General features: G+C 42.9%; 1 protein-coding gene across 8 annotated transcripts in view; it reads right to left on the reverse strand.

Moving 5' to 3' along the window:
- Window positions 1-12989, reverse strand: part of HYDIN (HYDIN axonemal central pair apparatus protein) — a 288791-nt gene that overhangs the window by 167113 nt on the left and 108689 nt on the right. For all 8 annotated transcript variants that reach the window (XR_012490131.1, XR_002139687.2, XM_074314603.1 and 5 more), the window contains exons 16-18: window positions 11645-11780; window positions 7135-7299; window positions 5606-5758 (exon numbers count right to left, since the gene is read on the reverse strand). Coding sequence is in view for 6 of the 8 variants with exons in the window: in XM_074314603.1 (XP_074170704.1) it covers window positions 5606-5758; window positions 7135-7299; window positions 11645-11780 (454 nt within the window). In the remaining 2 variants the exon portion in view is untranslated. The remainder of the gene's footprint in view (window positions 1-5605; window positions 5759-7134; window positions 7300-11644; window positions 11781-12989) is intronic.

A 12989-nucleotide genomic window follows, 5' to 3' on the forward strand; every position in this document is an offset into this window, starting at 1 on the left:
TAGCCACTAGAGAAATAGATATCGCAAACACTCCTGGAAGGGCACGTTGATATAATCACTTTGCAGAGTAATTTGGCAATATCTAATGAAGTTGAAAATATACCTATCTTAAGATCCAACTATTCCAATGGTAGAAAAAAAAAAAAAAAAAAAAAAAAAAAATATATATATATATATATATATATATATATGTATCTTGCATATGTAAACAAGGAGACATATATTTTGTTCACTACAGCATTGTTACAATAACCCAACTGTCAACTAGTAGGCAAAGAAATACACATACTACTGGTAAATGGAATACACACAGCAGCTAAAATGAACTAAATAGACTGATATGTATTAACATGAATAGATACTGGAAACATAATCTTGAGTCTAAAAAACAAGTTGCACGATGTCACATGCAGTAATACAACTTCTATACATTTTGAAGCAACAAAATGCCACTATCTAGCATTTATGAATACATATATACCTGTAATAAGATAAAAAACATGGCTTGGAAACACATCAAATTCATGATAAGGTTGCCTCTGGGGAAAGAACGAAACGGGACTTGCAAGGACTTCGAACTTTAATATTTGATTTTTTCAAAATAAAGGATCTGAAGTAAATGTAGGAAAGGTTAACATGTATTAGATTTGGGTGTCAAGTGTATCTCTTGAGTTTTTCTGTATTAAAAAATATGTTAAATATACACCGACTTCTAGAATCAAATATTTCTGTGATGAAACAAGAAAGGACTGACTAAAATTCAGAAAATGTGAGTTATAGCAGAGGGGCTGCCATTCTTTTAGCGTGTAACCTTGGGCACTTCTCGCAGCCCAGAGAACCTCAGTTATCTGATCTGTTAAGTGTGGACACTGTAAACCTAAATGGAGTGGGGAAATATGGAGGACACAAGCAAGTGCTATGGCATAAATCATATTCAACGTGAATTTAACTACGAGCTAAAAACCAAAGATTAGATTGCAAATGTTTTAGTAAACAAAGCTACTATTTTGCAAAACCCTCAGAAATAAAAAAAGGACATAAAGAGGTGAAACAACCGCAGTTGGTTTCTGATTTATGCCCATTTCTTTCCTTTTTCTTCTTCTTTTTTTTTTTCTTACCTGTTTCCTTCCCTTGAAATAATGGTTCATTCTGAGGGCAGAGCTAACCTACCCACTGAAGGATGAGAAACAGCTCATTCTACCTTCTCGTCACACACATTATGGGGTGTAATATCTTAATAACATCATCGATCAAAAAGCCTTGCAGAATGATTGTTCGTCCGTGAGAAATCTTTCTAGCACCAACTCCCCAGAACAGTAAGTGCTCCGTAGGCAGGACTAGGTTCTAGATCTATACTGTGAGCTTCAGGTGTGTAGGAATGGTGCAGTGTATGAAGTATAGATACAGATTTCAACAAACCAGCTGCTACAAATTAAATCCAAGCTTTCCAGAATGCCTACAATTTCACTATCTCCTAAAATGGACTGGGTCCAGCACCGAAAGTCTGAATATAAAATGTCTGCCAGTCTCCTTCTGGGTTTGTCTATTTATTTTGTTAAAATGTGTCATAACTTTGTATTTAAACCTCTTTTAAGAGTTATAGCAGTGAAGAATTTTTGCATACATTTACATATGCGAGCTGAACGTTTTGTCATACTACATTACAAAGGATAAAAAAAAGGGGGGGGAAGTAGATTTCGTCTAGTTCAGATATACAATTGAAGGAATTATGGTTGAAAAATGATATCATGAAGGTTATTTGCATATATACATTTCACCACATATCTGAATAAAATGAAGAATATCTGGTCCTTTTGTCTATTTCAGAAATGCTCCTTAATTTCTTCTCGTGCCCTTTTAGCAAAACCTGCTCTTCTAGGTGTCTAACTTCAAGGGTCTTTTCTGAACATGAAACCAAAATCCTTTCACCTTTTCCAGGTCCATTTTAATAACCACTGATGAGGCAAAGTTAGGAAGAGAGCATGTGTCTGAAATTGGACCACCAGGGGTCAGAACCAGGCTCTGCCACTTCGTGGTTATGGCCATTTACTTAACCTGTCTGCACCTCTGTCTCTACCTCATTAAAATGGGCATTATGATAGTATTTCTCTCACAGAGTCGTAGTAAATGAAATACTGCATATAAAGCAGCGAACAGAACTAAATAAACCTTAGTCATAATTAACATCATTGTATATCACCATCATAATTGCCAAGCCTGCTGCTGCGGGCTGGGAAATCAAAGCAGAGATCCTAGCCATTTGAAGGAGACAGACATATAAACAAGTAAATGTAGGAAGGGGGTCTCCATTTAAACAGGGAAATAACCCAGTGGCTTAGGGTCTGAAGGAGATGGGAAAGCCCAGTGATTCTCTTGCTGACACACCACTTAGAATGGCTGTGACAAGTGACCAAGAAGATAAATGTTGAAAATGAACCACGCTTGAATGAGGCATCAGAATTCCTGGATCCTGCATCCTGAAAACTAAAGATCTAACTACAATGGCCTGTCCTGCAGATCAGAGGCAGAAGGCCGCTGTGAAGATGTTTTAGTGCCAGCTGCATCCCAAGGTGTCACTGACATTTGTACACAAGTTCTCAAGTTAACAGTACCCGAGACTGAATTAGAGCCAAGAGTAAAAGGGAAAGGATTCCAAATGCTTCCAGACAAGTGCTGTGCACTGCGCTTGCTCTGCCCAGCAAGGGGCACCCATGCAGACGAGGCCTCTATCTTCCAGCCCAGGGCTGAGGTCCCAGGGCCAGGGAAGAAGCTATCATATTCTTGCCCTCATTTCTGCTGTCACCCAGAAAGGGGGCATCTATCTTGCTGAAGGAGCATTGTGTGTACAAGCAGAGCCCACAGATTCTTGCCAAAAGGGCCTTTTGTGCTCTCCTTTCACGTTCTGATATATTTTACCCCTCCAAACTGGAGGTGACTCACTCTATTGTTTCAAGTCCTTCAGCTTAATCCAAATAAGTCAGCCTCAGGAAACCTTTAGGGAGGCTGGTATTTCAGGCATTCCAACACAAAGAACTTACGGGTCACAGAACACTCATCTTTTACTAGTCCTTTTTTTTTTTTTTTTTTAACTTTCAGGATAAGATAAGCTTTAATGGAAAGAAAAAATTATAATCTTCAGTGTTTCTTCACTCCATATGATACTGAGGTTTCAGTTTTTTAAAAAAAATCATTTTTTTTTTTTTGTATAGCATCTATTTCTAAGAAATTCAAAATTGCTCTAAGTGTCATTTATCTTCCCAACATCACGGTGCAGGTGGGCTTCCATCTTCCCATCTCCCCACCCCTTCAGCTGCTAACAAACAGATGTCTCTTGCTGAGGGAGCATCTAACCACAGCGCTGGCCCTGACGTGTGTGCCATGCACAAGACTGAGTATGACAGTCGGCTGACAGTGGGTGCCGCATCTGGGGCGGGCTGGCAGCCAAAAGAGGAGAAAGAAAGACCCCTCCTGTCAGGGCATCCACGGGAAAAGAGAAGAACTTCCAGACCTGAATTCATAGCAATAACTGAAGAAATGAACAATGTGCCCTTGACCCTGCTTATTTCTCAGTGATCTAGAAATTAAATGCAATAAATATGTGACCACCACTCACTCACCTGGGTACAGAGCTGTAGGCTTAGGGAACAAACAACTATTAATTGAAACTTCTAATGCATAGTAATTTCTGTAAGAAAGAATTTGCAGGTTCAGTACTGCACATGAAGTTGAAATTAATAAATGATATTTCTATTTCTTCCCACTGCAGTTAATTTCTAAGTATAATTCAATTTCTATAATATTAACACACAGAGTATTTACCAGGAAATCCATCACAAACCCTAGTCGAAATATGAAAAGAGTTTAATTTTCACCTATGAGAATTACAGTTGGAACAACTTTGATACTGTAAAGGCAACCAACTCAATAAACACCAGTTTTCCAAGAGAGAATTGAGAGACAAACACATTTACAGCAGATCACTTATAGCACACGTTTCGCTCCTTGGAACTAGAGCTTGCTGACTTAAGAGGATATTAAAGAATCATAAGATGGAACCATGAAACCTTTGTGGAAAAGAAAAGTTCCATTTTAACAACTAGTTGGGTTATTCAATCTATAAATTATATTAGTAAAAAACAATAGATCCTTCATGTACTTTTTGTTTCTTGAAATGCACCAAAAGTTGCCATAAAAAGTGAAATCTGGAGATATCTGAGAAGAACGAAAGGGGAGGCAGTGAGAAAGGGAATAGTTGCTGTACTTGTAAGTAAGCATTGTTGTGGTGTCTGCCCAGCTCCTTCCTCTGTAATCCACTCACACCCTCCAGTGCCCACCTCTCATCACCCTGGACAGGTTGGCTGACTCTTCCCCCCCAACCCCCCACTGTGAACTCTGTATGTACAAAACTGGACTGGAAGCAACACTTCCTAAACGATTCCACCAAACCCATCAAATCCCATGCTTTCCACCAATTAATTGGATAAAGACTAGCAAAGGCATCTTTTTTGTAGGGTTTTCCTTTAAACATTATTGCACATTATTTTTTACACAAGGTCCACAAGACACTGGAACAAGAGTGGGATTGTGTCCAAAAAGTTAAAGAGAGCAGTGACTGTACAGGAAATGGCTGCCTTTCCCAGGAGTAACGACAAATGATAATAAATAGGAATAATGATCATGGTAAATGGCTGCTAATTGGGACCAATGACTGAGGAGCTGTCACAAGTCAGCAGAAAACTATGATCCTATTCATTCTGATAGTGACTTTTATAGTTAACAATATTTGATTTTTTCAAAAATACCTGACAAATGTTGAAACCAAATGTTAGCATTTATTCAAATGTGAATAATTTGGGGACAGGAGAAGGGCTATGCTATTTTAAATTTTATACTTAAATTTAGAAAGCTTTTTCTAAATTCAAGAATACTTCAATAACTGGGTTAGAAATTCCTAAATTCTGCACACACAAAAACTATCTCTGTTAAAAAAAATAGCTTGTAGAAGACTAGCAAATCTAAATGTCATTATAGAATATCCAGAAATAAGACAAATGACTCATTTCTATAACCATTTTATATCTATCTTTGTATCTATCTTTGTTTCACTATTTTCTTTAATTTCTACTTTTGGCAAATACTATCTTGTATTTCATACATCCTTATAAACTACATTAAAATATTGCTAGAAGGAAGAGAGAATATAAAAACAGAACGAGAATATCAACAAATTTGTGGCCAAAGGGTTCAAATTAAATATATGGAAGCATTTTCAGTTACCGAGACATTTAAAAGGTATTTTCTGCAGGTGTGGGGCTGGGCTGAGGGACAGTTCAGTGAGCGTCTTTAGCATATTCCTGATCTGAGATTATAGTAACTATATATGCTTGTCTACCAAACTACATGCACATTGTGTTTCTTAGTCAACAAAAATATTCTAATAAAGAAGAAGTGGGGATGAGAATGGCATAGCTTAATGCAATTGAATCATGTAAATCTCTGCTTCTGGTGATCATTTTCAAAGGCACGTTGCAAAACTAGGGCCACTGCCTCTGAGACTTAGGCGAAGCTGTATTTTCATCCCATGACAGTCCCACAGTCTACTCACCATGTGTGCCTGAAATAACGCGGGGATGAAGGACTGGTTAGATAGGTTGAGCATCCTGGAGGAGTCCTGTAGGACATAGATAGTGCCAAAATCAACTTGAATGGGATGTACGTAGATAACGGGGCCTTCTCCGATGCTCCTTATGTGACATACCTGTGTTCCCAGAGAGAGAAAGTATACAAGAATGGCTGAAAACGGCTGGCCTTGAAACAAGCTTCTCGTCACCCCTTTAATAAAAAAGCAGTGGCACAAAAGGGTGCTGATTAGAACGGACATCCCTTCTCCCTCGGACTCTGTGGTCAGAGGGACAGGGCTGGCCGGGCTGGTCAGACTTGTGAATCCAGTTTGGAATTTCTCCCCAGGAAAGATGACTTGCTTCCCTGGGTCAGGTCCGAGCTGTGCACTGAGGGAAACCAGAGTAATGGTCGTCTACATGGCAGCCCGCACGCCAGCCTGCAGAATACTTAGCACGGGGCTAAGGACCTGCACTTCAGAGCCAGAAGTGGCTGCATTGAGCCCTGTTCTGTGGCTTTACTAGTCGCACACAGGGCCGTCCACTGCACACAGCCGTGTAGGCTGGGGACTGAAATCCACCTGCTCTGCTCCCCTCGCCCTGTGCCCTCAGCCAGGCACCATGTCTGCCTGAGGAAAGGGCCCTTTTTCTTTCATAAAGTGCTGCACTCAGCAAATGACGCTCCCAGGAGCTGCATTTCTGCAAGGTGGGCACAGCGTAGGCTGGCAGGGAACCTGGACCAGTGGCACCTTTTGGGTTGACCTGCCTTTGTGATGCTGCTTTATAAGTCAGGTGGCTTATCTATGGCATCTTCTATAGAAGAGATAAAAGCAAAATCCTAGTTTATTCTACTCACTAAGTAATCAGAATCACTTCAAACAAATGTATGCTGGTCATCCAGCTCCCAAATAAACCAAATGTCTAGGAATTCATAGCCTGTCGGGCAGCTTCTGTCAAGATTCAAGATTCATTTTCCGATTCAGCTCAAGCAGCAGAAAGATTTCCATGTCTCTCTCTTCCCACACTTGGAGAGAGACTACTTCTCTTACCAGCTTCAGTAGGTTAATTTGGACAATGAGACCAGTCAATACACAGGAAAAGATCCAGTGAGCTGTGAGTGCACTGATCTCAGAGCCCACAGGCAGCAAGTGAGTGATGCCCAAACCCAGCTGTGCACCAGGAACGGCTAAGCTCGTTGTTAAAAAAACAGATTGCTCTCCCCTCAGAGATGCTGATTGGTAGGACTAGAGAAGGGTCAGAGACATCGCTGTGTGTGAGAAATTCCTGATAGGAGTTTAAGAACAAGTGCTACAAAACACCACTACTTTAGGATGTATGCTCAAGTATATCCCCGAAGTAACACACTGCTAGTTTTGTACCATTGCAGAGTGAAAATGTAGAACTCTAGAACTACAAACAACTGAAGGAAACGCAAACATAGTGTGCACCTTAAATGCAGAGACTTGAAATGCTTGGTAAGAAGTACAATTCTGCAATTCTGAAAATTGGCTCTTACCAGAGGAGGGTCCTGGCTCCCGAAGATCGAGATGTAAACTGTGGACCTGTGCTCCCCAGTTACCTGGGTCTCCAAGGTCAAAGGTATGTCAACGGTGCTGTGGGGCGAGATGATTCCACAGGGGCTGGGACTAGAGAGCAACACAGCTGGTGAGGCCTCATTTACCTGGTGGGAGAGACAGGCCAGAGGGGTAAGCAAGCCCCCCGCATAGTACAAAATTAACAACACATTCGATTATTTTGAAACAAGTGTCCTGTGTCCGTGGAGGAGCTTTAGAAATGCATCACCATTCAAGCAAGGATGTGGGGATAAGCAACCCCCATTCTGCCAAAAGGAAGTTTAGTTAAGTGGGGTGTGCATAAGGCCCCAACTCCAAAGTGTACAAGCCAGCAAGATGCAGATATTACCCACAGTGAGAACTAGTGCAGGACAGCAGCTTCCCATGGCCACCTTCCATAACCTGGCCCTCCGCGCCTTCAGGCATAACCCACCCCCCCCTTGTCCCTTTGTGCCACATCAATAGAGGCCACCAGGATTTCCCGGACACACGCTACTGCTTCCCACCTCCAACTCTTTGCACTTGTGTTTTCTTTCGCTGGAATGTTTACTCCCTTGGACCTGACTGCACAGTCATCCAGAATACCCCTCAGGAATCCCCAGTGCTCCAGAGTCAGAGCTTTTCATCTGTCCCCAGGGAGTGTCCTGCAGTCCTTTTCCATAGCACACGCTATCTGTGTGTTCATCTTCACCGCATAAAGGCTGTAAACTTCTGAGGACACCACCTGGGCCTCATCTCAATACATGCCCACTTTCTGGCCCCAAACAGATGCTCAGTACATGTTTTTTAAATGGAGAAATAGGCAGTTGAATGAATGTCGTCCTGTGTCTACCAACGTATGCGGCCCAGAACCCTGCTCTACAGCGCATCACTGGCTTTTATGCAATGACAACAATCACACATAAAACGTTAACACTCCCACGGCCAAAGAAGGAAGCCACCGAGGCCCAGAGACTGTCACTCTTGCTGCAAGTATTTGCACAGCCGGAACCGGGCTCATCCTGTGGGAGGATGAGAACTGACAGGTAGTTGTGTGGGAGCTTGGCAGGGGCTTGCTGCTCTCCAATTCCAGGTGACGAGCTCAATGTATCCCTGTGCATCCTTGAGCGGCCCTGCCCAGTGGGTTCTGGCTGGCTGCAGACTGGTTCAGATGCAGAAGATTATACTGCCTTCTCTTTGGTTTTTGTTTAAAAAAAAAAAAAAGTGAGCTAAAAACAAGAACTTTACCAGTGGGCAGGCAAGAATTCTGTTCTGGAAAAGGGAAGTTTGTGGCTCTTTGCCAAGTTGGCCTTTACAAAGCCTGGCTGCAGTGGAAGCAGAAGGAGGTGTCTTGTGCACCGGCGTGGGTGGGGGCTACCTCTGGCACTTCTGTGGGTGCACAGGAGGCCCTGAGCCATGGTGGTGGGCAGAGGTGCAGCTGTCTGCATCTCTGCACTTTGGCTTGTGCCCACAGGTGAGCAGGGCTCCCCCACCCCAAGCACACAGTCTGCGGGCCTTTGTGTCTGTTCTCCTTGAACAAATGAGGAGGCGGTGGGTCCTGAGGGAGGGCAGCCCCACAGCCTGGCTCGCCCACAGGGTTTGCTCTTGATTCTGAAGAAGTTTTCTTTCTTGTTTTTTTAAACTGACCACTTGGAAAAACCGCGCTGGTTATCTGAGGTTTCATGCCCTCTCCCTGTCCCACTGCCCCACTTTGTAAGTGGGTAACTCGTTGTTGTAGCCCATGTAACGAGTCTAGGTTGTCCAGGGTGGGGGGTGCAGGCAGCCGTCCAGGACCACAGGCTTCTTCTTACTGTAGTCTGGCTTCAGATAACCAGGTGAGCTTTGGTAGGAATCACCGGAGTGGGGCCAGCCAACAACTGAAACTAACATTCCTGGCCCAGCCCTGTTCATAGGAAGAGTCTGCTTCTTCCCTCACTCTGGACAATGATATTCAGAGTAAGCATTGAGGTCATGGTAAGAAAGGAAAAAAATATGTATGTATACGAAAGCAGACAAATCCAAGGCTGTGAGGTGAACGGGTATCTGTGTTTGGAGTCTACAAAACCAAAATCCAAGTTGAACAAATGATTTTTTAGATAACCTGTGTGTATCTGCCCTTTGTGTGTGAGCCCCCAGCCCTGTTCTCCCGTGAATATACTTTGAATGGCAGCCATTCTGCTCGCATTAACCACAGATGCCTTTCCTTCCACCATTTAAAAAAAAAAAAAAAAAAAATCCCAAACAACTCACTGAAGCGTCTCTAAGGAGATCAAGTCTTGCCAAAATAAACCCTTCTTTAGTTAATTGATCAAATGGATGAATTCTGGCCCTCTCAAGTTTCCTTCCCCAATTAGACTGGAGAAGTGGTCTGAGCGTTAACTGTTGGGTTCAGGGCAGCATCCTACCCTACAGATATGAGAAGGAGAAAATGGAACCGGAGGAATGGCCTTGATTGCAGCGGTCACAGTCTGGCCCTTGCTATAGGAGGCCACCGTGCATGGAGAGAGATGGAAATGGGAAGTTGAAGGAGTGCTTAGGGGGCCAGGGGGATTTGATGCGTCTTGTTTTCCAGGTGAATGAGAAGGGATTGGTGGATGGTTGGGTGCTACAGTCGGAATATTTGCAAATGCTAACACATTCATATGAGGTACATTACCATGTCAGTTATTGGGAATGTGTGTATTTTAAGCAATAAGATTCAGCTGGTCAGACTTTTCTGGGCAGTCTCGGTGACGCAGTTCCTGTGCTGTGATTGTTCTGAAGACAGAGTGGCTCTAACCACTGTGAGAAGCCCCAATAAAATTGACCCCAAAAATTCTTTAAAAAATAAATAATAAAATAAAACAAAAACCCCATGGCCAAATAAATTTAGGTTATTCTGGGAAACACTTCTCAGAGCCACAGCAGCTTGAGAGGATAGAGCGTACAGGTTTCACCTGCTTGAGCACCCCATGGTCTTTCCATGCCTGGTCTGGTCTAACGTGGCCCTAATGTAACTCAGTGTCCTTCTGGTCTAACGTGGCCCAATACAACTCGACATCCCTCTGCATAAGCCCACTGTTCAGCCTTACTGGAGCTTGAGGCAAAAGGAAAATCAGTAATACTGATTCTGTCTTTATGTAAAGTTTTGATATTCTGTTTATCATGGAATTTTTGCACTAGTTTTGATTTCTTAAAATGTGGCATGAAAATACTATTTATCTTGAGTACTGAGTTTTTTGGCTCCCCCTTAGATTTTGTGCTTGAGGCAAGTGCTTCACCCTTTCTCCAGCCCAGCTGTGCAGAAATAGCTTCACCATCACCCCAAATGCAGGCTCTGCTCTGGGCTCTGCAGATGGCTGTGCTGCCAGGGCTAGCTTGTTCTGCCGTTAAGCATATGAGAGTCAGAAAAGTCGTCACCTGTCACCCCCACCCGTGGCTTTTGGTTTTGTCTCAGAGAAGCACACAGAATAACTCTAATTCCCTCTTTTCTATAACAGCCCTGTGACTAGTGAATGGTAGCTATTTTGTCCTGGATGAGTCTTGTCTGTTCCAGATTAAACACTGTGTTTTTCCCTCATCTGACTTGGATTTCCAGGTGACATAGATTGCCAGTCTGGTTACTCTGAACATGATTCATTTCTTTTCAAGTTTCTATTACGAAAATACAATGTCAAGATTTGAAGACAAAATTCTGGCACTGCTTTGACCAGTGGCCATCTCCTTTCTTTAGCGGATGTAGCCTAATTCTGCCTTGGTTCTGTGGCCCCTAGTTGGTCTTTTAACTCCTTTTGAAATTGTAGTCAAATAAAACCCCCATTTGATTGTTTGCACGAATTAGTATTCCTGTACTTACAGAACTGAGTTTTAAACCCACATGCATTCTTGGTAAATTGCATCTCATTAGGCACCTTCCATGACTCTAGGCTGTACATATCTTTTAAAATCTTTTATCCACATGCATTTGACTGCTTATCCTCACCTAGCTAAGTATGGTGGCATGTGGACAGATCTGTTTCATACCACATTGAGAGGCAACTCCTTCTTTCTCATTCCTATATTATCTCTAGCCTTCTAGTCCAAAAATTCCATTTATAAATATTGCATTACTATATCTTAGCGAAGCTGTCCAAGTCACAGCCATAGACAGGCATAAATGAAGACTCCTAGCTCTGCCTCATTTCCTGCGCGTGGTGAATTCAGTCAATTATTTGCAGGTGCAACTTATGCATGTTGGCTTAATTGACTCTTTATTTCTTTATCAAAGGCAATTTTCCTGGGAAATTAACAACTGTTTACACCTGCAGCTGCTCGTTCATGCAGGTGGCAATCCAGCTGTGGCTTTACAACTCCATCCCCAGATTATCCCAGTGTTAAAAATCAGAATTACAAAAAGTCATGTGTTCAGGAATAGACTCTTAAGGATTTCTCTTTTTCAATGAGGAAATCCAACTGACGGAAAAATCAACACTGAAAAAGGATAAAGTAACTCACCTGAGGCAGGACCTCATAGCATCCAGGGAGGTCATCATCGTTGACAAGCTGGACCATTTTCTCATATTGGTACTTCAGGAAGCAGTGTCCGAAGTCCATCTTTGTATTAACCACGTGGAGGGCAGGTACAACACACCTGCTCAAAGGAAGGAACTCAATTAAAGCATTTAAAAGAATAGAGAGTATGTTTACATATGAAGAACACAGAGTCCCAAGTTAAACACATTTGTCACTGTCACATAGTTTTCTCTAATAACTACATTAATCATTTTCAGATCTTCCTGCTGTCATCCCTCTCCGTTAGCCCCCAGCCACCACTTTTTAATCAAAAAAAGGGCCAGAAGCAGGACTCATTAAACAGCTGTTTTGGGTGGGTAATAACTAACATTTCCATTGCTTTTCACATTTGGCTTTCCTTTGGCAAGAGACCCGCACAGCACAAGTTCCTGAGGGGGTCTGTTTCCATGGCAAACAGGGCAAATGCCACCAGCATGGGGTCCTAACTAACTGTGACACTTTGGACCAGAGTCCCCCGAGGACTAGCAACAGCTCACCCCATCTAAATAATGGTAATAATTCTAATTCCTATGCAGAACAGCTGTCTTGGATCAGTAGGCTTAGGCAGCTGCGGGAGCCAGAACTGGCATTGTGACAAGGGTGCTCAGTGTGGAGGGGGTGGTGTGTGTGTGTGTGTGGGGGGGAGAGTTGTGTGCCAGAGAGGGAGGAATTGAAGCCCTGTGAGAGAGTTGGTCTATTATTGGGTGACTTGGGTCTTGTTTTGTATCCGTGCATCTCAACGTCTGCCCTGCGGCACTGCAGTCACTATACAGTGCAATGGCGAGCAGCACTGGCGTTTGAATCAGTCAGAGCCGGGTTCAAATACGGACCTTTCCGAGTACAACCCTGCGCAAGCTGCTTTCCCTCCCAGAGTCCCATTTTGCTTGTGGGTAAAATGAAGGTCATTCTAGGAAGCGCCATTAGCATCGCTAACTCTTCTTAGGGTGGTATGGAAAATACAGGAGATAGTCTGAATGAAGGGCATAGCACAGTGCCAGGGAAGGGCTCAGTAGGAGACAACTGACGTGTGGCAGGGGGCACGGCAAGGCAAGCCGTGACTGCTGGCTCTCTGGGAAAATTACTCTAGGGAGCAAGTGCTAAAAGCAACTCTTCTGTTGAGAGTCTTTGAGTGGTTTCTACAGATAGATTACACCAAAGTAATGACATGAGTCTTGTTAACCCCAAAGCTTGGGATTTCACCTGGGATGAGTATTCATTTTTAGTGAGAAAAGAAGTTGCCAGTTGACCCAGTGACTTTCATAAAGCTAATCTGTTACTACCTGAAACA

The sequence above is a fragment of the Rhinolophus sinicus genome, linkage group LG11, assembly GCF_036562045.2.
Source record: "Rhinolophus sinicus isolate RSC01 linkage group LG11, ASM3656204v1, whole genome shotgun sequence".
NCBI classification, from domain to species: domain Eukaryota; kingdom Metazoa; phylum Chordata; class Mammalia; order Chiroptera; family Rhinolophidae; genus Rhinolophus; species Rhinolophus sinicus.